We start from the raw sequence: 24,784 nt of genomic DNA, 5'->3' as shown, positions 1-24,784 counted from the left end.
ATTACGACCTTCTGTCATAATAGTGTGACTGGAACCACTCATAATTCAGGTATCTGCTGATTAAACTGTTATTGAAAGGCCTCTTTTCTATGGAAATCTACAGTGGGAATAATGTTCCAATGGCAGATATGCATATTGTGTCATATTGTCATACAACCAATTCTAATACAGCTTTGATTCCAAAAGAGCCTCCTATTGCTCTCTACTATACTTTGACCATTCTACTTTTCACTTTTAGTGCAGTTGTATTTTCAATGGCTGAATTTTCTTAGTGCAATAGATGCACTGGTTGTATTAGGAACTACTGTGTCCCTTTGTCCCTTGAACCTTCATTATATCTCTCCTGGGGGGATATTTGCACATTTTCGCTAATAGCTAACCAAATTGCAGTAGGAAGATCTTCTAAATATGCAGGAAGTATCGCCAGTTCAGGAATAAATTGGAGCTCTTGGCAATTGTACTCTTTTTTACTTCTTCTCCTCCACTTTTGTACCCTTCTTTCCATTTCTTTCTTTTATACCCTTTTTTCTATTTCTTTGGGGATGTGGATCCATCTCGAAGCTGTTAGAAAGAGATGTGGTGACTCAGAATACATGGCGATTCTCTCTTTATTCCACAATATGCTAATCTGCTACACATGTACTTTAGCGGCAACTCAGATAATCAAAATACTGGTAGCCACAGTTTTAGATTACCTTATAAAAATATTCATCATATTATCAAAAGGAAACCAATTTTTAAAAATCTAAATGAACAGAACTTTATTGGGGGAAAAAGGGAGCATTAAGTCCAACATCAAAGTAATAGTTCTGATATGTTTTACATTTGTTATGTCATTTTCTCATTTCAAATATATATGTATTTGTACATAATGAGGAGTGAGTCATCAAAGACAGTTTGCACAAGGGTTTTGCCTTTAGAAAGGACCTAATTTTGTGATATGGTATTCAAGATACTTTTCAAAAAGTCAGCAGTAACATACACTTAAACCTGTTTTATAAAATTTGCAATAATGCTCTTTTCCAGTAGATGTCTCTAAAATATTCTGAAGTGGAACAAGGAAAGTATGACTTGCTTTAACGACACAAAGGGCAATGATTTAAATACAAATAGTGTTAGATTACAGAGGATGAAGAAAACTTGTTTGCAAATCTGTTTTTAAAAATCCAGTGGCTTTAATCATCAGATCCTTTATAGGAAAAAGGTATCTTATAACATTCTGTTTTGTACTGCAGATATTATGAATGCTGACAAAATGCGAGCATGTACAAGTGCTGAAATAAACTGGCCCCTACCATATGTTATGAATACATAAAAAATATTTGGTTTTACAAATGCTGTGAAATCATGCAATAAATTATATAAGAGCTACCGTAACCAATGTTTGAATATGGGGCTTCTCCGGCAGGAGTTTTTTAAAATGCATTCCCTGTAGTTTTGCATATCTAGTTCTTCCCAGCAGTAGCAAATGCTTTCTTCTTTGAGAAAGAACATTACCTCCTCTAAGCATCTTTCACAATAAAATTATGATGCATTTAGTGAAGAACACTGTGTACTATAAGTGGTTGTTGCACCAAACTGCCTACTTCAATTTACCTAGTAAATCTCAGTAAAGCTTAATATGTGCACCGAACATTCACCACGCAAGTATTCACTTGATATTGAGGGATCAGCTGGAAATCTGTCTCCTCAAGCCACACAGGAAGGTTTTCTGGTTCTGAGTGAGAGAGAGCAAACATCCTCATTACTGAGTTGCCATTAATGACATCCTCCATATGGCTCAAAGGCCTGGAAGGAAAACAAAAAAAACTTGCAAATAAAACCCATCTAATTAAAAAAAAAAGCATCTAATAAGGAAGCTGTTGCTCCTACTGTAGACACTTGCTGACCTTGCTTCTCTAAGTCCTTGATCCGTCAAAGTCAGGGCTTCCATTGCAAGGGGAAAAAAAGAGAGTAACTGTGCTGGGAGAAAAGCAAAAAGGAATCCAACTTAAAAAATATATTGCATTTTAAAAAAATCTGAAGTGCACAAACATCTTTAAAAATTTAGTTGACTGAAATAAATGTCCTTCTGTCCCTGTACCTATCGCTTAGAAGGGAACAAGAAAAAGAAACTTAGAAATCTGTCCTGTATGGAACAAAGCAAAGGTCTGTGCTCATGTGAAAGACAGATTGCTTGGAAAACCTAGAATCTGTGGCAGTCCTTGTGGTAGAGAATACATTTGGGGAGACAGAAAGATTGCTAAATGAAAAAACAAAAGAGCATCAATCAACGAGGCTCTTTATCACAGGAGAGTAACTGACTCCACTGTCAGAGATCCTATCAGCTCTTTGCTGTGGCTGGTTAAATCCTGTGTAATAAATTGGGATGAATGCAAGTATTGAACTCCAGTCAACAAACAGAGGTAGGGAAAGATAACATAAACTATTGAATTGGTAAAACAGGCATTTCAGGTTTTCAACAGCCTTGGCAGGGACTCCATCCAATGAATTCCAGAGCAAAGAGATTCATGTGACAATTGGATCTCAAGGATCTTTGTGTGATGCTTAATAGTTGTTTCTTTTATTCAGGAGTACAGTTTTCTCGCTTAGATCCTGAAAAAAAAAAAAACAATAAATTTAACAATACTGCTAAAAGCAAATGGGAAGCTTTATGAACATGCATGTGCACACATACAATTACATTAATTTTTGGCATTTAATACTAAAAAATATAATCACATTTTCTTTCAAATTAGTGATCTTGAAACTATAAAATATGAAAAAAGCTTAATTTTTCTCATTTTATATATATTATTTTCATATACTGAGGAATGAATCACCAAATTTTAGTGTGGAGGAAAACTAGGTTTTCACTTGATACTTCTATGTATGTTTATTTTTTATCTTTTTCAATTGCTTGATTTTTATCTTTCTGACAGCTTTCCAATTTACTCTCTCCTCTCCTTCTTCTCACTGATTTTAAAGTTTTTTCTTATGTTTTTGGTTACTATTTTCAATCTATTGATTATCTCCTGCCTATCACTGTCTATTCCCTTTTTTAATGTAATAGCATTTTTCAAGATCACGTGAATGATATATATCTCAAATTCTTTTGACTCTCAGGTCAATAGAAAATTAAACTTTGATGCTCTTCATTTGCTTCCTTTCTATTCTTAACACTTTACCTCTCACCTAGGTAAATTTTTACTTCTTGAGCATTCAGGATCTTTCCTAGACTGGGTAGCACAGACGGAACTATATCATGATGACATGCTCCTACTGAAGTCTCAAATAGGATCCTAGAAGAGTTAAAATCCCCCCACACATCCTCGTGTGTGTGTGTGTGTGTGTGTGTGTGTGTGTGTGTGTGTGTGTGTGAGAGAGAGAGAGAGAGAGAGAGAGAGAGCCCCTGCTCTTGTTTCCCCAGTCTTTGAAGGATGTTAAGTAAAACATTGTTATAATCTTCATATTAAATATGCAGCATGTAATACTTTGTAAGAAGTAAAATTAAGAGACCTGATTAAAATTCCATTATAAAATGCAACTTAAAATAACATGTCACTATTTATAATAAAGCTTTACCGAAGTATTTTGAACCCCTGGAAATAAATCCTGTGTAAAATGCTGTTGTGATTTGTATTGAGGTCTCTCCACTTCAGGATCATGAGCACCCAAACCAATCTGCCTCTTGATTATGGTGATTGGTGGGAAGGGGCAGAAGTCACAGTCAATATTGTGTATCAATCAAAAATTAAGAATGCATTACTTTTTATTTTCTTAAATTAAAGCACTGTCTATAATACAGTCTAAAACTACAGACCAAGTAATATGCATCATACCAAAAATCACTCATATCATTCTAATAATTTCTAAGGAATTTATTGATTTCTACAAATTATATTGGCGTCGTCTTTCTTTTGCCATGGATGATACCAGAGAAATGATGTCCTTGTCAGAGAGGTAATTTAATATAGGGAACTCTCTCAACCTCCTTTAATGACTTACCCATCAGATTTAGAGTCACTGGGTGACACGAGGTCTCAATAAGTTTGTAATTTCTATTAACATCAGTTAAATTATCCTCCTGCTGAATTATCTATTGGGCTTTCCTGAATAAAAAGTGATTGCATTCAATTTTTATCAGCACTTAAATACTGTGTGTATTTTTGAATGTTTACTATCTTTATTATTAACTAAATCATGAAAATTCTTATATAAATATCATATTTAATTAGTTTATAGAGCTTTGTAAACGTCATTAGGCCAAATTCATCTGGCAGCATAAATCAAGGAATATTTATTGCATTTTTTTAGTTTTGTCATATAAATTTTATTTTCAAACAATTTATAAGAAAATCTTTTTCTTATATAATTGGACTTTTACTAATTTTTGTTTCAAATAGTATATATACCTCTATATATGTCAATTAATACATATTCATTTAAAATAGAATATGTAAGTTTCAAATGTATATTTATAGAATACATGAAATTTTTATATCTATACTATCTTTGATCAGTTTTTTAACTATCTCCAGTTTAATAAGGGGAATTTTCTTTTCTTATAAAGCTGAAAAAGGATTGGCATTTCTGTTAGAGTGTCATCTCTGAAAATCAGTTATTTTTTTAAAAAGTCTATTTTCCAAATGTTAAATTTCACAATTTATATAAAAGTGAATTCATAGGGCTTGATATAATTTACAAAATGCCTTTTTAGCTGTAACATCACAGGCTATCTTTAAAGTCCAAATATTCTTCCAATTTTTATTATTTTAATTTTTAGCATGTGCTCTTTCTTTCCATCTCTCTTTCCATCTTTCTCTTTCCCTCTCGTCTACTTTTATTGTCTCTTCTTTATTTGATATATAGCAGTAAATATGAAATTCATCTAGAAAAGATTTCAAGTGTTTACTCGATAACACATTATACTTTCAGTCAGAAATATTTGAATACAGTAGCTTATAGTGCCAAAATTTTTAAAAAACAGAAGTCTATCTAAAACTTTGCCTGGAACTCCTGGTTTACTTTTTCACTATTATTGCACTGGCTTCACCTATCTAAAAAATTAAATTTTCACATACACAAATTTTTTGGAAATTCCTTTCTCAAGTGTTCATATGTATTACTACATTACTAATGTAGTATTAAAGATGTTTTCCCTTCTAATTTACTGAGATTTTAAAAAAACTGCTTTAAAATTCTTGATTTTTACATTTTAGGAAAATTACGAAAATACTTGCATATGAAAGAGTTCAAGTTTCATTAATAATACTTTTAAATTTTATTAAGTTGACTTTTAAGTTTTCTAAGAAGTTGTCTTACAAAAAGCAGTATCATAAAACTCATTTGCAATGATATTCCTAGATCAGAATTATTGTATTAGGTAAGTTCTATAATATTTTTCTTTTCTAAAATGCTCTATTATTTTTAAATGCTCTTATTATTTAAAAAAAATTAAAATTCTGATTTTTTCTAAATATTTTATTATTTTATGGGCACTTTATTAACATTATCTGATAAAGTATTTTTTAAGTTTTTTACTTCAATTGACTTCATTGAACATTTTTATTATTAGGAATACTTATTTCATGAGACTAATTTCATAACATTTTAAAATATTTTCTTCTTCATGATTCATGGTTGCAAATGATCTTTAACGTAATGGGTAAATGCCATTATGATGAAAAATGAGTAAAATAATTTTATTTCTATATTATACAAATTTGTAGGATTGTTTGAATCCAACATTCACCTAGCAAGAAATAATAATCTACCAATATTGAAAATCAAATTGATTTTCATTCCAGAAATGTAACTTATTTATTTTATATTGAATTTATTTTTTATAATTATTTGGTATTATTTAGATGTTGTACGTATTAAAAGATGTTCCGGACTGAGTTTGGCACAGTATCATTACCTAATTTAGGACTAGGTTCCTAAGTGATACAATTTTTGTTTTATTCTCAGATTCAAAAAATTCATACTCAAGACGAACAAAGGCTTTTAAAATTTGGTTAAACTTTTGTTTCTTCTTCAGTGTCTTCAATAATTTACTATAAACTTCTGGACCATAATTATCAAATAACTATGCATTTAGAACAATTAGCACATACTAATAAGTAAAATAAATTGAGCATCAAAAGATTTGGAAGTTCTAGCAAATACATAAATCATAAGCAATGATAAACTGTTCATTCTACTAAAACACTGACTGTTTCACAAAATCTATGCACTGCCTGACATCAGCCCAACAAAATGCTAATTCTGAAAAATAGTTTTCAGATGTTGCCACAGTAGGAATTCCATTCATCACATATCCTACAAAATACATCCTTTATCATGTATCCATGATCAACTTGTAATTAGTTAATATTATAATTTGTATAACTCAGCTTGTCAGTTATTGGACTTCAGCATTATATATTTGCCAACAGTTGTGGCTTTATTATATTTCAATATTTTAACAATTGGCCGACCACATTGCTACATACTGGCAAAACACAATCATGGAGTTGGGGAATGTGCAATGTTGCTAGATGGGAGTAAGGAGCAACAGTCTGGCTTTTGAGTGGAAAGCGATTTTATTTCTGAGACATTCTAAAATTGTCATTGGGCTGTAGATTTGATTGCTGTGAAGGCAGCACAAACACTCTTCATATGCTTCCATGCTTAACAGTGCCTCTTTAGGGATCTTGTGTTATAACAATAGAAAGAATGGCAATATCTACATGAGGAAATCAGGAAGCTGTGAAAGGCACCTTCCACCCCCATCCCACTTCACTTACTCTTTACGGAATGGTACGAGACTCAAGGTTTTCATTTCTTAAACTTTATTAAATCATGTCTTCAACACACACCTTTGTTATTAACAGGAATGCTATTTAAAAGTCTATGAAGATCGATTTCTGGATTGCAATTTTAGTGTTAATATATCTAGTACTTTCTGCATTATAACAATGAATTTACCTCTTAGAAATAGAAAGCTTAGCAATTTGTTCTAAATTAGTGTTCCTAACCAGGGCCATACATAGAAATCACCTGTAGAGGTTTTTGTTTTTGTTTTTGTTTTAAATACGCACCTGCCCCATTCCTCAAAATAGAGCTACTGAATGAGAATCTCAGGTGAGGGAGTGGAAAGAACATGGACACTTAATGTTTCAAAGTATACAGGAACTTCTGATTTCCATCCATGAGGAAAAAGAAAACAGTATTCTAAAGGGATGTAAAGAAATATGTGTTATAATAAAAGTTAATGATAGAAAAGGAAATTCGAATAGTAATCTTGTTTGTATTCAGCAAAACAATATTATCTTTGCTTTCACTATAATTATGATTCCCCTCCTAACAAAGTATCCACAGCCTACTGAGTTATGGTACTACCTTCAAATGCACCAGCTCTTTTTGTTCCTATGATCTAGCCAAAAAGGTAAGCAGCAAATAAATGAAAAGATCATTGTTCATCCTGTTAAATTCACCTGTTCTTACTGCTATAAATACTTATAAGTTAGTATCCTTAACATTCGTATGTAAATTAATAGGTCTAAGGTGGGGCTCTAGAAGTTCTACCGCCAAAAGTTTCCAGGTGATGCTCATACTGCTGATTAAGGGACCCCAGTCTGAGAACCACTGCTTTACTCTCTTAGTTATATTCTTGGACGGATTTACATTTAAGCTGCCAGAATAAAATGCCTTATTACACCGCTTAAGGAGGACTCGTGATAAAAACTTATGCAATGATTAAATGGTTGTATCTGTATGAATTAATTTAAACTTACACTATAATAACCTTATCGCTAGGTCTTAGAAGAAGATTTACACTTTTCCCCACCCACTCCATCCCCTAAATAATTACACTATTCCCCAAGCTGCAGATTGCCTTTGTCCATCAGATAAGTCAACAATTAGACAGGACTTTATAGAATACAGCGGAGGAAACGAAAATCAAAAAGAAACAGCATCAAAACAAAAATCTTGGACATGAATGGAAATTCATTAATTTAGCTCAATGCCCTGAAGAAAAACAATGCAAAATTCAATCTAACAATAGAGAGTCACCCAAATTAATGCCAAATATACTTCCTGTGGAGTAGAGAAGCTTAAGTATTATAGTCAAAGCCACATATGGCTTAGGGAGCATAATTAACATGTGCCAGAGATGCAGAGTTTCATTGGTTCATAAATTCACATGGGAAGAAGCACAGCTAGACACAAAACACTTGTTTCCTCATGTCTGTCATGCAGACTTTAATGGATAAATTTGTTTGTCAGAAATCTGTAAATTAAAGCCATATTATTTGATGTTCTCAATATTTTATTTTATTTTATTTTAATTATTTATTGATTGATTGATTGGCAGAGTCTTGCTCCATCCCCCAGCTGGAGTGCAGTGGTGCCATCTCGGCTCACTGCAACCGCCGCCTCCCGGGTTCAATCGATTCTCCTGCCTCAGCCTCCCAAGTAGCTGGAATTACAGGCACCCGAGCCACCACATCTGACTAATTTTTGTATTTTTAGTAAAGATGAGCTTTCACTATGTTGGCCAGGCTGGTCTTGAGCTCCGACCTCAAGTGATCCGCCTGCCTCGGCCTCCCAAAGTGCTGGGATTACAGGCGTGAGCTGCTGCACCTGGCCTGTACTCAATATTTTAAATAGATTATTTCTCTAAGTTGTTTTCCCCAGTGAAAAACTATATTGCCATTTAAAATATTATTTGATTCATGGGAAATATTACTTGCCATTTAAAATATTACTTGATTCATGTTAAATTCTTCAATAGAGTAGATTTATTTTACAAGAATTTCTATTTAATGAAATTTCACTGACTTTACCAGTTGATTTGCTCGAAATGTGCCTGCAATCGTTTACTTTTATTTTTAGTCCAGTTTGAGACTATCAAAATCTGGAAACAATCCATTTAAGTGGCACTATTAATGAAATAGCTATTTTTATTTTAGTAAGGAACCTGTAGCTCTCCCTTTTTTCCAAGTAGACACCAGTTGGAAATTGCCTTGTTAAACAATCAGCCTTTGTGGCAGTCTACTTATAAGACTGCTATAGCTTTTAACACAGAGGATTTAAAAATCCCCTCAATTATGCAGGCAGTTTACATCTGCTAGTTTACACAGCTCCTCCAAACTACCATCCATTTTCACGGAAAGGAGGCCTGAATAATTTTATTTTTTATCCAAGCAGAATTAGAGTCCTGCATTTCCCACTCCAATGTGGTGTCGCATTGCCCTATGGTTGGGGGCGGAGCAGCTTTCTCTGCAATCATCCCTGACCATCATGCTTCAGTACACGGGAAAATGAATGTCAGCCACATTATTGTTCAGGACTGGAAAAAATGAGGCTGTCCCAGAGCTTAACTGTCTCTCTTCTCTTTCTGCTTCCTTCTAGCCCAGGAAGAGCAACATTTGATACACAGCAACCAGGCTGAAAGTCATACAGCTGTTGGCAGAGGAGTAGCTGAGCAGCAGCAGCAGCAGCAAGGCTGTGGTGACCCAGGTCATAGATTGTAATTACTATAATCTCTAACCCAATTATTGTCAATGCTATTTATTACAACTTCCAAGCAAGAAATCTCTGAGTTGTCAAATGATTGATGGTGACACATTAGCATACTTCTCAGTCCTTTTCTACTGGTGCTGGATGTTGGGAGAAATTGTGGATAAGCTCTAATAGGTACTGAAAAGATCATGTATAATTATAGAAGCTTTGTGTGCAAACACAGAAGGAATAAAAATGCTGTGATACTAGGTTGTAAGGAAACCACAGGTTTCCAAAATAAGACCAAACTTTTGATCTCCAAAGAGTGCCATTATGGAAGACCCTTGACATGGAAGGAACAACTTATTCTTCTAAGGAATCTAAGAAGGCTCTTTTCCATTCACTGATAAGAGATCGTTTAATGGGTACTGATCCCTAAGAAACGGGATTATGACTAAGAATCAACAAGAACCTCCTGCTGATCCAAAGTTGGCATGTCACATATTTTTCCATCTTTCTAATCAGTTTTGCCATTTCTTTTAGGCTAAACTTTAGCTCTTACAAACATAAGGTTGGTTGCTGCTAAAAATATATATTCACTGTGTTTGGCATGGATCTAGTCATACAAAACAAGCCACTCAATTAAGAAATGTGACTTAAAGGGCTGTCTTTAAGAATGCAGCTGAATATCCCCTAACAATGGTGTTGTAGTTTTTTAAGGGATTGAAATTCAGTATCTTTATAAAAGACCATAATATTCTTGAATTACTGCAATACATGTGTAAAGGGATAGACAGTATTATTGCTATATAAAGTGATTCAAACTAAATTATAAGTCTCTTTATCTTTGATTAACGAATACCTCAGTAAACAATAAAATTCTCAGAACATAGCTACAACTACATACATAGATATAGCTGCATATTTTTAATGCTGAGGTATTGAATTTGGAAGCAGAAGATGAGCCACCAGCTCTGTAACTGAGAGCAAGTTATTTTGGTTTTCTGCCCCTTTGTTTCTTTTTGAGAGTGTAACAGTAACTCTTTGAAATAATTTTTTTAAAACACTGAAAATTCTGGGAAAAGTTAAAACATTTTAGAAATCTAAGCTATTATACTACTCTTTACAAATTTCTACACTTAGTCTTAACATTCAAGTTGCCATTTGCTAAATGAATATAGTCTTGTATTTTCAAATGTATTCATGCAAATATAGTTTATTTGAATTACCTTCAAACCTATCATGAAATTTAAGTGATTTTTAAATATATATATATTTAATTTTTAATTAAAAATTTAAGTGGTTTTAGGCCGGGCACAGTGGCTCATGCCTATAATCCCAGCAATTTGGGAAGCCGAGGCGGGTGGATCACGAGGTCAGAAGATCGAAAACATCCTGGCCTTTATGGTGAAATCCCATCTCTACTAAAATAAAAAAAAATTAGTCTAGCGTGGTGGTGTGTGCCTGTAATCCTAGCTACTTGGGAGGCTGAGGCAGGAGAATCGCTTGAACCTGGGAGGCAGAGGTTGCAGTAAGCCAAGATCATGCCACTGCACTGCAGCCTGGTGACAGAGCAAGACTGTCTCAAAAATAAAAAATAAAAAATTAAGTGTTTTTCAATATATATATTTAACTTTCAATTTTTGGTGGGTACATAGTAGGTGTATATATTGTTTTGATACAGGTACACAATGTGTAATAATCACATAATGGAGAATGAGGTATCCATCCTCTCAAGCATTTATCCTTTCAGTTACAAACAATCCAGCTATATTCTCTTAGTTATTTTAAAATGTACAATTAAATTATTGTTGACTATAGTCACCACATTGTGCTATTAAATAGTAGATCTTATTCATTCTTTCTTTTGCTATTCTTTTTTATTATTTATTTATTTATTTTTTTTAGAGACAGGGTCTGCACCCAGGCAGGAGTGCAGTGGAGTGATCACGCATCACTGCAGCCTCCATCTCCAGAGCTCAACCAATCCTCCTGCCTCAGGTGCCCAAGCAGCTGGGAATATAGGCACGTGCCACCATGCCTGGTTAATTTTTTTTTTTTTTTTTTTGTAGAGATGAGGTTTAGCCATGTTGCCCAGGCTAGTCTTGAATCTCTGGGCCAAAGCAGTCCACCTGCCTCAGCCTCCCAAAGTGCTGGGACTACAGCCGTGAGCCACTGTGCCCCAGCCTCTAACAATTTTTTTATACCCAAATAAAAAACAAATTTTTATTTATATATTTTTAAAAATATATATATATATATTTAATTTTTAATTAAAAATTTAAGTGGTTTTAGGCTGGGCACGGTGGCTCACGCCTGTAATCCCAACACTTTGGGAGGCCAAGGCGGGTGGATCACGAGGTCAGGAGATCAAGAACATCCTGGCCAACATGGCAAAACCCTGTCTCTACTCAAATAAAAAAAATTAGCCACACGTGGGTAGCATGCACCTGTAGTCCCAGCTACTCGGAAGGCTGAGGCAGGGGAATTGCTTGAACCTGGGAGGTGAACCATCCCCACCTCACTCCAATCAGCCATTATCCTTCCCATCCTCTGATAACCATCCTTGTACTCTCTATCTCCTTGACTTCAATTGTTTTGATGTTTAGATCCCACAAATATATGAGAACACGCAATGTTTGTCTTTCTGTTCCTGGCTTATTTCCCTTAGCATAATGATCTCCAGTTCCATCTATGTTGTTGCTTTGTTTTTTATGGCTGAATAATACTCCATTGTGTATATATACCACATTTTCTTTATCCATTCATCTGTTGGTCATGTATGTTTCTTCCATATCTTGGCTATTGTGAATAGTGCTGGCAATATACATGGGAGTGCAGATACTTCTTGGGCATACTGATTTCCTTTCTTTTGTGTGTTATACCTAGAAGTGGGATTGCTAGATCATATGGTAGCTCTGTTTTTAGTTTTTGAGGAACCTCCAAACTGTTCTCCATAGTGGTTGTACTAACTTAACATTCCTACCAACAGGGTATGGGGGTTCCCTTTTCTCCATATCCTTGCCAGCATTTGTTATTTCTTGTCTTTTGGATATAAGCCATTTTAACTGAGGTGAGATGATATCGCATAGTAGTTTTGGTGTGAGTTTCTCTGATGATCAGTTATGTTAAGCACCTTTTTATATGCCTGTTTGCCATTTATATATCTTCTTTTGAAAAATGTCTATTCAAATCTTTTGCCCTGTTTCGATTGGATTATCAGATGTTTTCCTATAGGCTTGTTTGACCTTCTTATATATTTTGATTATTAGTCCCTTGTCAGATGGGTGGTTTGCAAAGATTTTTCTCTCATTCCGTGGGTTGTGTCTTGACTTTGTTGGTTGTTTCTTTTGCTGTGCAGAAGCTTTTTAACTTGATGTGATCCCATCTGTCCATTTTTGCTTTGAGTGTCTGTGGTTGTGGGGTATTACTCAAGAAATTTTTGCCCAGACCAATGTCCTAGAGACTTTCTCCAATGTTTTCTTGTAGTAGTTTCATGTTTTGAGGTCTTAGACTTAAAGAGCTAATCCTTTTTTATTTGATTTTTGTGCATAGTAAGAGATAGAAGTCTAGAGTCATTATTCTGCATGTGGACATCCAATTTCCCCAGCACCATTTATTAAAGAGACTGTCTTTTCCCTGGTGTATGTTCTTTGCAACTTTGTTGAAAATGAACTCACTGTAGATACGTGGATTTGTTTCTGGGTTCTCTAATCTATTCCATTGGTCTATTTGTCTATTTTTATGCCAGTACCATGCTGTTTTGGTGACTATAGCTCTGTGTTGTAATTTGAAGTCAGGTAGTATGATTCCTCCAGTTGTTCCTTCAGTTGTTCTTTTTGCTTAGGTAAGCTTTTGTTATTCTGGGTCTTTTGTTGTTCCATATAAATTTTAGGATTTTTTTTTGTATTTCTGTGAAGAATGTCATTAGTGTTTTGATAGGGATTGCATTGAATCTGTAGGTTGCTTTGGATAGTATGGACATTTTAACAATATTTATTCTTCCAATCCATGAACATGGTGTATCTTCAATTTCTTTCATTAGTGTTTTATAGTTTTCATTATAGTCACCTTCCACTTCTTTGGTTAATGGAATTCTTATGTATTTAACTTTGTGTGTGGCTATTGTAAATGAGATTACTTTTTTTCTTTCTCAGATTACTCACTGCTGGCATATAAAAATGCTACTGAATTTCGTATGTTGGTTTTGTATCCTGCAATTTTACTGAATTCATTTATCCATTCTAATAGTTTTTTGGTGGAGTCTTCAGGTTTTTCCAAATATAAGGTCATATCATCTGCAGACAAGGATAATTTGACCCCTTCCTTTCTAATTTGAATGCCCTTTATTTCTTTATCTTGTCTGATAGCTCTAGCTAGAGCTTCTAGTGCTTTGTTGAAAAATAGTGGTGAAAGTGAGCATCTTTGTTGTGCTCCAGATCATAGAAGAAAGGGTTTTAGTTTTTCTCCATTCAGTATGATACCAACTATGGGTCAAAATATACTTTTTAATGGTCTCAATTTTCTCTTTATGCAGAAGTGATGCAAAAAATGACTGACCAGGTGAACTACCAGGCAATGACACTGACTCTTCTGCAGAAGAAGATTGACAATATTTCTTTGACTGTGAATGATGTAAGGAACACTTACTCCTCCCTAGAAGGAAAAGTCAGTGAAGATAAAAGCAGAGAATTTCAATCTCTTCTAAAAGGTAAAAATAAAATAAAATAAAATATTCATTCAGTAACACAGAAAGCAAATGATTCATTTTTCTTTTGTTACATCACTTTGGGATCTTTGCTTTAGTTTGGGTGGTATGGAAACCTAAGAAAGATATTTTTTGAATGAGATATAAATTCACTAAAATTCTGAAATAATTTGAAATATCTACATTTTATTATATATACTGAAGTCTTTGAATATTCCATTTGGTTGATAAACATGATGTCTCTAACTATAGCCTAACATATTCGTTTTTAGTTAAAGTGAGTCACATTAATTTACTTCCATTGTGTTATCTACTTCAAGAATAAAGACGCAGGGGATCAAGACAGCTAGTTGCATGGTTGTCTCAATACTATTTTTTTTTTTTTTTTTTTTTTTTTTGAGACGGAGTCTCGCTCTGTCGCCCAGGCTGGAGTGCAGTGGCGCAATCTCGGCTCACTGCAAGCTCCGCCTCCCAGGTTCACGCCATTCTCCTGCCTCAGCCTCTCCGAGTAGCTGGGACTACAGGCGCCCGCCACCACGCCCGGCTAATTTTTTTGTATTTTTAGTAGAGAAGGGGTTTCACTGTGGTCTCGATCTCCTGACCTTGTGATCCGCCTGCCTCGGCCTCCCAAAGGGCTGGGATTACAAGCGTGAGCCACCGCGACCGTCCGTCTCAATACTATTGATGGAGACATTGAGGATAAATCTGAAGTGCATTATTATCCCCCAAATTTTCTAGGTTATGGTGTAAAATCTATTAAATATAACCTAAAACATTCCAGCTATTATTAATATTAAAGAATAATAATTTATATATGTGAATAGGCTTTGCCTGAATTTTGTGCTCTTCAAACAGTGGGCTTAAAAGTAGGCTATGTTTCTTTCTGGAGGCTCTACAGGATAATCCATTTCCTGCTAATCCAAGATATTGGCAGAATTCATTTTCTTGCAGTTGTAGGACTGAGGTCCCTGTTTTCTTGATGTCTGTAAACTGAGCCCCATTCCCAGCTTCTAGAAGCCACTGCATTTCTTGACTCATCATCCTCCATCTTTAAAGCCAGCTACATTGTGTTGAGTTCTCCCTGCTTCTTTCTGACCATGTAACTCCACTGGACCTATCTGGATAATCAGAAAAATCTCTCTATCTCAAGGTGCTTAACTTTAATCACATTTTCCAAGTCCCTTTTGCCATGTAAGGTACATATTCATGGATACAGGGAATTAGCATATGGACACCTTGGGGGAAAGGGGTGTGTATTATTCTGCCTACCACAGAGATTTATGTATAGTGAGTAATTGTTATGATAGTGTTATACACAGGATACAATGGGACTACTTGAGACTTGCAACAAATCCAATCTAAGGGGACCAGGGAAAGCGTCTAGAAAGAGAAGCCATCTCAACTGATGTTAACCATGCAAAAGCGTTTCGCATAGGGCAAGGATGTTCTAGGCATGCAGTTAGTTTGATTCCTGGGAGCGTCCCAATTAGGTTTATTGTATGAAACTTGTCTGTTTGCAAGTTTCAGGATTACTGGTTTTATTCCTTTTGCTTTATTAATTAAAAAACTCAGTGTACAACCCGATTTTTATCATTCACAAGTTATCTTTTTTCTATTGATTTAAAAAAGATAAATAGGTGGATATTTAATACATCATCTACCAGTACGGATGCTTACATAGCTCAACAACAATTATGTTTTTTAATCATATAAATAATTGCTGCTACTCAGCCACTAAAAGAAAGACCCTGTCCTACATATCTAGTATGGCCCAACTTTACCAATGCTAAGCATGAGAAGGAAATATTTTTCCCCCCGACATGACAGCATGAGAAAGAAGTCAAATAGAAACAGTATGTAATTGACTGTAACCACCTGAATGAGATTTGTTTAGCAAGATTTGGTTCTCACGACCTAAGAGAATTAGCCTGTCAACTGTTTTTTTTTTGACCTACCAGCCTACTACAAAGATTCTGGCACTGACACAGAAGAATCACACACTCACAGCAACAGCATTAATAATGAAACTCCCTCCGCAATAGGAGGAATTAATTGTGTACTGAGCACAGTCATTAATTATAAGAACCAGAGGGATTGTAGTTAATGAATATTCTTACAGGAAACAAAAACTAAACCCACCTCTAAGGTGCTGTGCTTGCCTAGCGAAACCACAGCTTCCTCCCTAGTTTACTTTACATCCAAGGTGAAAAACACTGCTTAATCTGCCAGTAGCCATAGAAACTGTTGAAAATCAAATGTCTCAACTCCGTAAGAGGAGGTGGATACCTTAAGAGATACCTAAATGTTATTAAAAAGCCATACATTCACAATTACAGAAGGCGCATGCCAAGGTATCTGATATCAAATATATCTGGTAAGTCACCAAATGTAATATGCTTTTAAGAAAGTGGAAGCATATCAGTCACAGGAAACAGAAACAAATAGAATTAAAATGATGTACCCAGTCAAATATTAACATAAAGCACTTTGACATGTTCTTGGGAAATCAGATTCTTGTACAGATGCTTGTTTAGTAACAAATTGTAGAAATGTTATCTGAAAAGCTTCTTATCCCAAAACACATTTTTAAGCTAATAATATGTTTAATATCTTTTCAGACATTGCTGTGATTTTGCACTTTCTTCAAAGTATTTTTCCATAAAAGTGTTAAAGCGTAACAGCTAAAGTAATTTATATTATTCATTTTCATTGTTTTTTCTCCTAATTATGTTGATCAAGATTTTGTACTGAGTTTTATCTATCTGCAGGGTTTTTGCTTATTGTTTTTCTTATTATGACTTTTAGGCATGTCGTTTTTTGTTTGCTGAAGTTAAACATTTATTGTCATTGTCCACAACTAATAAATTCAATAAAGCTTAAATTTTATTATACCTTTTCAATCTTGAAAAACTGTAAGATTATAAATTTAAAGAAGGTCTAATCTGAACCTTAAATATTTTATTATATTTCATCAAGTTTTTGATGTCATGAGAATTAGAGTCATTTTTAACTAGTGGGAAACGACTAAATGTTCTTATAGAAAGAGTAATATTAATATTACCATTGAACAGTACCTTACACTCAATGATACTTACATATTCTTTTTTTGTAAGACCAGAAATCTAATTTTCTAAATTTTACTTACTCTGTATAGCATATAGAATGTGCTTCATGAATATTTATTGAATAAATAGGTGACTGGTTAAATGCTAAGCAAAATGTAGAAGATAAAAATATTTTAAAGCCTTTCTGGTGTGATTATCCATGTTATTTGATACAAAAGCTAGGACTATTTCTGTATAATTTATCTTAATTGTGGCTAGTTAGTCTTTTCTAATTCATTTAGCCTTTCCTTAGTACTTTAAGGCTGTGTGTCATATTGATTACTATTCTATATTTCATGTTTTGTTTTCTTTTTTCCATTACATACAAATTGATCTTTGGACTTTTAAACTTACTTTAGTTTCCACTAAGTTTATAAAAAGTAACATAAAATATCTTTCTCGTTTTATTTTCATCTGGCAACATTGATCTTTAGGGTGCAGGATTTCCAGAGAAATGTTTATCCATCTAAATTTTCATATTTACAGCTTTGTTTTTGTACAAAATTATCAATATCAAGATGCTCAAACAATACATCATTCTATTTTTAATAATCACTCTTTCACATATTTTTATGTAAGTCCCTCATCTATGTTAAGTACTTTTTAAAACTTACTTACAAAATAGAGACATGTAGAGCCTATTTTTTTTAATCCTAGGATGATCTTTCTTTAACAGACTACATAGTAGCTATAACTGATGGCAATATCCTATTATACAGACTTTCCTGTCTAAAATGCTTTGCATTGTGTTGTGTGTATTTTACGTTATAGTCATTGATTATTGTGTTAGTCCATTTTCATATTGCTATAAAAAAAACCTGAAATGGTAATTTATATAGAAAAAGAGGTTTAATGGACTCACAGTTCCACATGGCTGGGGAGGCCTCACAATCAAGGCAGAAGGTGAAGAAGGAGCAAAGCCATGTCTTACATGGTGGCAGGCAAGAGAGCATGTGCAGGGAAACTGCCCTTTATAAAACCATCAGATCTTGTGAGACTTATTCACTGTCATGAGAACAGCATGGGAAAAACCCCTCCTCATGATTCCATTTATCTCCCACAACGCATGGGTATTATGGAAGCTACAATTCAAGATGAGATTTGGGTCAGGACAATGCCAAACCATATTATTTCACCCCTGGCCCCTTCCAAATCCCATGTTCTCACATTTCAAAACCAATCACGCCTTCCCAACAGTCCCCCAAAGTCTTCATTCATTTCAGCATTAACTCAAAAGTCCACAGTCTGAAATCTCATCTGAGACAAGGCAAGTCCCTTCTGTCTATGAACCTGTAAAATCAAAAGCAAATTAGTTACTTCCTAGATATAATGCAGGCACAGGCATTGGGTAAACACACCCATTCCAAATGGGAGACATTGGCCAAAACAGAGGGGCTACAGGCCTCACGCAAGTCCGAAATCCAGTGGAGCAGTCAAATCTTAAAGCTCCGAAATGATCTCCTTTGACTCCATATCTCACATCCAGGTCACACTGATACAAGAGGTGGGTCCCCATGGTGGTGGGCAGCCCCATCCCTGTGGCTTTGCAGGGTACAGCCTCTCTCCCAGCTGCTTCCATGGGCTGATTTTGAAGGTCTGTGGCTTTTTCTCATGCACAGTTCAAGCTGTCAGTGAATCTACCATTCTGGGGTCTGCAGGACAGTAGCCCTCTTCTCACAGCTCCACTAGGCAGTGCCCAAGTGGAGACTCTGTGTGGGGGGTCCCACCCCACATTTCCCTTCTGCACTACCCTAGCAGAGGTTCTCTATGAAGGCTCTGCCCCTGCCTGGACATCCATGTGTTTTCATACATCCTCTGAAATCTAGGTGGAGGTTCCCAAACCTCAATTCTTGACTTCTCTGTACCTGCAAGCCCAACACCACATGTAAGCCACCAGGGCTTGGGGCTTGCACCCTCTGAAACAATGGCCTGAACTATACATTGGTCCCTTTTAGCCATGGCTGGGACACAGAGCAGCAAGTCTTGAAACAGCACAAAGCAGCAAGTCCCCCATGAAACTATTTTTTCCTCCTAGGCTTCCCAGCTTGTGATGGGAGGCACTGCTGGGAAGACCTCTGACATGCTCTGGAGGCATTTTCTCCATTGTCTTGGCAATTAACATTTGGCTCCTTATTACTTGTGCAAATTTCTGCCACCAGCTTGAATTTCTCCTCAGAAAATGAGGTTTTTTTTTTCTTTTCTATTTCATCATCAGCCTGCAAATTTTTGAACTTTTATGCTCTGCTTTCCTTTTAAACATAAGCTCCAATTCCAAGCCATATCTTTGTGAATTAATAAAACTGAATGCTTTTAAGAGCACCCAAGTGATTTCTTGAACTCTCTGCTGCTTAGAAATTTCTTCTGCCAGATATCCTAAATCATTTCTTTCAAGTTCAAAATTCCACAGATCTCTAGGGCAGGGACAAAATGCCACCAGTCTCTTTGCTAAAGCATATCAAGAATCACCTTTGCTCCAATTCCCAATATGTTCCTCATCTCCATCTGAGACCACCTCAGCCTGGACTTTTTGGTCAAAACCATTCAACAAGTCTCCAGGAAGCTCCAAATTTTCTGACATATTCCTGTCTTCTTCAGAGCCCTCCAAACTGTTCCCACCTCTGCCCGTTACCCAGTTCCAAAGTCGCTTCCACATTTTCAGGTGTCTTAATAGCAGTATCCCACTCTATTGATAACCATACCCCACTCTACTGGTAACAGCTATATTAGTCCATTTTTATGCTGCTATGAAGAAATACCCAAGACTGGGTAATTTATAAAGAAAAAGAGGTTTAATGGACTCACAGTTCCACATGGCTGGGGGAGCTTCACAATCGTGGCAGAAGGCGAAGAAAGAGCAAAGCCACGTCTTACATGGCGACAAGCAAGACAGCAATGTGCAGGGGAACTGCCCTTTATAAAGCCATCAGATCTTGTGAGAACTCACTTACTATCATGAGAACAGCATGGGAAAAAACCCACCCCTGTGATTCAATTACCTCTCACTGGGTCTGTCTCACAACATATGGGGATTATGGGAGGTACAATTCAAGATGACATTTGGGTGGGGACACAGCCAAACCGTATTAATTATATTTTGAATTTGAATGGACATATCTTCCAGTTATGTGTACTTCATCACTAGATATTATAAATATATCTCTAGTATATGTATCTTTTCTGTTTTCTTTGTATGCAAGTTTTTTTATATTTTAAATAGCCATTTTTTATTCTAAATAGTTATGAATATTAATAGCTGTGAATAGTCCAGTACACTTTTCCTGTTCCTTTTTTTTCATGCTACATTTAGAGACTACCACAATTATGGCTTATGATTAATCCATGTTTTCTAATATTTGAGATAGTACTATGTGTTTCATTACTTGCAAATTTTCTCTTCTCTTTTTGTTAAAAATTATTGTCATACTATAATAATATGTCAGGTGTATGTTGAATTCCTATTTTCACTGGAGGAAGACTTAATTTTGAAATGCCCAAATCTCATTATTATTTTATTGTTATTATAAAACACTATTAAATCTTATGACTATTACTTCATTTTTCCTCATTTGAGAATATCATTAAGGTTTTTCCCTGCACTCAATTTATTAGCTTTTATAAGCTCAAAGTATAAGCTCTGCAACTTAATTACTAGAAACCTAATAACACAGTCATGAGCTAACACCAGGTATTATTTACTAAGGCAGAAAGCCCAAAGCTATTTATTTTCATACAAAACTAAAACTAGACCTAGAATTATTGTACACAAGGGTGTATTACTGAAGTCAGTAGTAGTTCCCTCTGTCTTTCATCCAAAGGACCTTAGTTTTATGTTTTTAGTATGTTCTAGTATGTTTTGCAAGTGATATCTCCTCTAAGATTTATTATTCAAGGAATTGATCACCTTTTATAAGTTATAGTAATTTTTAAAATTTTATAAGTAAATGTAGTTATTTTTATTATTACATGTTATTAATGTTTAACTTCAAACTTTTTATCTTTTAGAGATGCTTAAAGTCTGATATAATTAAAACTATGTATTATTAATTATTTCTTTCTCTAGGTCTAAAATCCAAAAGCATTAATGTACTGATAAGAGACATAGTAAGAGAACAATTTAAAATTTTTCAAAATGACATGCAAGAGACTGTAGCACAGCTCTTCAAGACTGTATCAAGTCTATCAGAAGACCTCGAAAGCACCAGGCAAATAATTCAAAAAGTTAATGAATCTGTGGTTTCAATAGCAGCCCAGCAAAAGTTTGTTTTAGTGCAAGAGAATCGGCCCACTTTGACTGATATAGTAGAACTAAGGAATCACATTGTGAATGTAAGGCAAGAAATGACTCTTACATGTGAGAAGCCTATTAAAGAACTAGAAGTAAAGCAGACTCATTTAGAAGGTGCTCTAGAACAGGAACACTCAAGAAGCATTCTGTATTATGAATCCCTCAATAAAACTCTTTCTAACTTGAAGGAAGTACATGAGCAGCTTTTATCAAGTGAACAGGTATCAGATCAGAAGAATGTTCCAGCTGCTGAGTCAGTTAGCAATAATGTCACTGAGTACATGTCTACTTTACATGAGAATATAAAGAAGCAGAGTTTAATGATGCTGCAAATGTTTGAAGATTTGCACATTCAAGAAAGCAAGATTAACAATCTCACCATCTCTTTGGAGATGGAGAAAGAGTCTCTCAGAGGTGAATGTGAAGACATGTTATCCAAATGCAGAAATGATTTTAAATTTCAACTTAAGGACACGGAAGAGAATTTACATGTGTTAAATCAAACATTGGCTGAAGTTCTCTTTCCAATGGACAATAAGATGGACAAAATGAGTGAGCAACTAAATGATTTGACTTATGATATGGAGATCCTTCAACCCTTGCTTGAGCAGGGAGCATCACTCAGACAGACAATGACATATGAACAACCAAAGGAAGCAATAGTGATAAGGAAAAAGATAGAAAATCTGACTAGTGCTGTCAATAGTCTAAATTTTATTATCAAAGAACTTACAAAAAGACACAACTTACTTAGAAATGAAGTACAGAGTCGTGATGATGCCTTAGAAAGACATATCAATGAATACGCCTTAGAAATGGAAGATGGCCTAAATAAGACAATGACTATTATAAATAATGCTATTGATTTCATTCAAGATAACTATGCCCTAAAAGAGACTTTAAGTACTATTAAAGATAATAGTGAGATTCATCATAAATGTACCTCCGATATGGAAACTATTTTGACATTTATTCCTCAGTTCCAACGTCTGAATGATTCTATTCAGACTTTGGTCAATGACAATCAGAGATATAACTTTGTTTTGCAAGTTGCCAAGACCCTTGCAGGTATTCCTAGAGATGAGAAACTAAATCAGTCCGACTTCCAAAAGATGTATCAAATCTTCAATGAAACCACTTCCCAAGTGAGAAAATACCAGCAAAATATGAGTCATTTGGAAGAAAAAATACTCTTAACCACCAAGATTTCCAAAAATTTTGAAACTCGGTTGCAAGACATTGAGTCTAAAGTTACCCAGACGCTCATACCTTATTATATTTCACTTAAAAAAGGCAGTATGGTTACAAATGAGAGAGATCAGGCTCTTCAACTGCAGGTATTAAATTCCAGATTTAAGGCATTGGAAGCAAAATCTATCCATCTTTCAATTAACTTCTTTTCGCTTAACAAAACTCTCCACGAAGTTTTAACAATGTGTCACAATGCTTCTACAAGTGTGTCAGAACTGAATGCTACCATCCCTAAGTGGATAAAACATTCCCTGCCAGATATTCAACTTCTTCAGAAAGGTCTAACAGAATTTGTGGAACCAATAATTCAAATAAAAACTCAAGCTATCCTGTCTAATTTAACTTGTTGTATAGATCGATCGTTGCCTGGTAGTCTGGCAAATGTTGTCAAGTCTCAGAAGCAAGTAAAATCATTGCCAAAGAAAATTAACGCACTTAAGAAACCAACGGTAAATCTTACCACAGTCCTGATAGGCCGGACTCAAAGAAACACAGACAACATAATATATCCTGGTAAGCTGTTACTGAAAAGTAACTTTCAATCTCTCTTTATTTAAATGATATTTAATAGATCTGTACCGTTGAGCAAGACCATTAAACATAAAACTACATACTTGAACTTGGGTAGATAGTCAAGTTGTGAAGATCACTGACATTATTTAAATCTGAATCTATCTTACGGTATTTTAGGCATCAATACAAAACAAATATTTCTAGTGTATATTTAGCTATATGTTTTTAAAATTTTTCTGACTAGCCCTCTATAAAATAATTAAATTTGCTCCTATGAAAGAATTTGCTTTGCACAAGTAATTAAACAAAGCTCTTAGGCAAGGAGATCTTTAATAGACCAGACTTACTTATTTTGGCATTTTGGCATATCTGATATGCAATACGAACTCAGTAACCATCTGTTGAATGATCATCTGACAACGAATGTTCAGGAAATAGATTTGGGTCAATCATAGAAGGCCATCAATGCCAAGCTAAGTACTTAGACATGATTTTGGGAAGAGTAGCGTGTCTGAAAATTGGTATCAGTGGATTGGTTGTGATAAGAGCTGTAACTCAGAAGCATGAAGCTAGCAATAGTGTGTAGTGTGATTGCAGAGGTGATACTAGGGATGTTACTGAATGAATATTGGCAAGAGCCATAGAGGAGGCTCTAAGGCAGATGTGAGAAATGTTGGAAAGTTCCCATCAACAGAAACAGAGGGAGAGTGGCAAGAAAAATGATTTGAAGAACATCAAATCTTGATTCTCGTCCTAGATGTATTAGTAAGTTTCTGTGTTAGTTAATAGCAACAGGTAAAAATTTCACCTCTCTAGGCCTTAGTTTCTTCCTTTTAAGTGATGAGATTGCAATAGGTGATTTGCTGAGGTGCTTAGTAGAGATATGTTGAAGACTGCATCACTGTAAAAAAACCACGATCTGTTCACAGCCTTAATGCATGACACTTGGAGAAGAGAGAGATCTAGACTTTCCCAACATTTAGAATTTGGGAAATGACAGAATAGTGGTACCATTAACAGATGTTCCAAACACCAAGGAAGAAGCATGTATTTGGGAGGAAAGAGGAATTGTGTGGTGCATATAAATTGCATAATAGTACCTCTGTATGAAAGAAGTGTTTTATGAATATGGTTGTCATATAAGTAATATTGAATAATCTTTTCTAAACATGAATAGCTATTCATTCTTACAAAAAGAAATGGCTGTGTTTTTCTCATATGAGTCTGCTGTTAAATTATAGCCCATTTGTATGAATTTTGTATTTCATTGCTTTTTAATTACAAAGGATGATCATTATTGTAACATAATATGACTTCATATTTAATGTATTAATGTTTTGATAATATTAAAAAAAGAATAATAGAGTTGAATTATCTCCACTATTTAAATTAGTATATTTATTTATGACTCCCCCAGAGTAATGTGACCTAATAGAACTAATTTTACTTCTG

At 34.8% G+C, this 24,784-nt stretch overlaps 1 protein-coding gene across 1 annotated transcript in view; it reads left to right on the top strand.

Annotated features, from left to right (window-relative positions):
* Positions 1–24,784, top strand: part of MMRN1 (multimerin 1) — a 67,672-nt gene that overhangs the window by 27,503 nt on the left and 15,385 nt on the right. Inside the window, exons 5-7 of the mRNA XM_058429699.1 lie at positions 9,382–9,489; positions 14,009–14,182; positions 21,344–23,332. Of these exons, the coding sequence (XP_058285682.1) occupies positions 9,382–9,489; positions 14,009–14,182; positions 21,344–23,332 (2,271 nt within the window). The remainder of the gene's footprint in view (positions 1–9,381; positions 9,490–14,008; positions 14,183–21,343; positions 23,333–24,784) is intronic.

The sequence above is a fragment of the Hylobates moloch genome, unplaced genomic scaffold (genome assembly GCF_009828535.3).
Source record: "Hylobates moloch isolate HMO894 unplaced genomic scaffold, HMol_V3 SCAFFOLD_2, whole genome shotgun sequence".
Taxonomy (NCBI): Eukaryota; Metazoa; Chordata; class Mammalia; order Primates; family Hylobatidae; genus Hylobates; species Hylobates moloch.
Note: the sequence above shows the minus strand (reverse complement) of the source record. Positions and strands in the feature narration are given on the sequence as shown.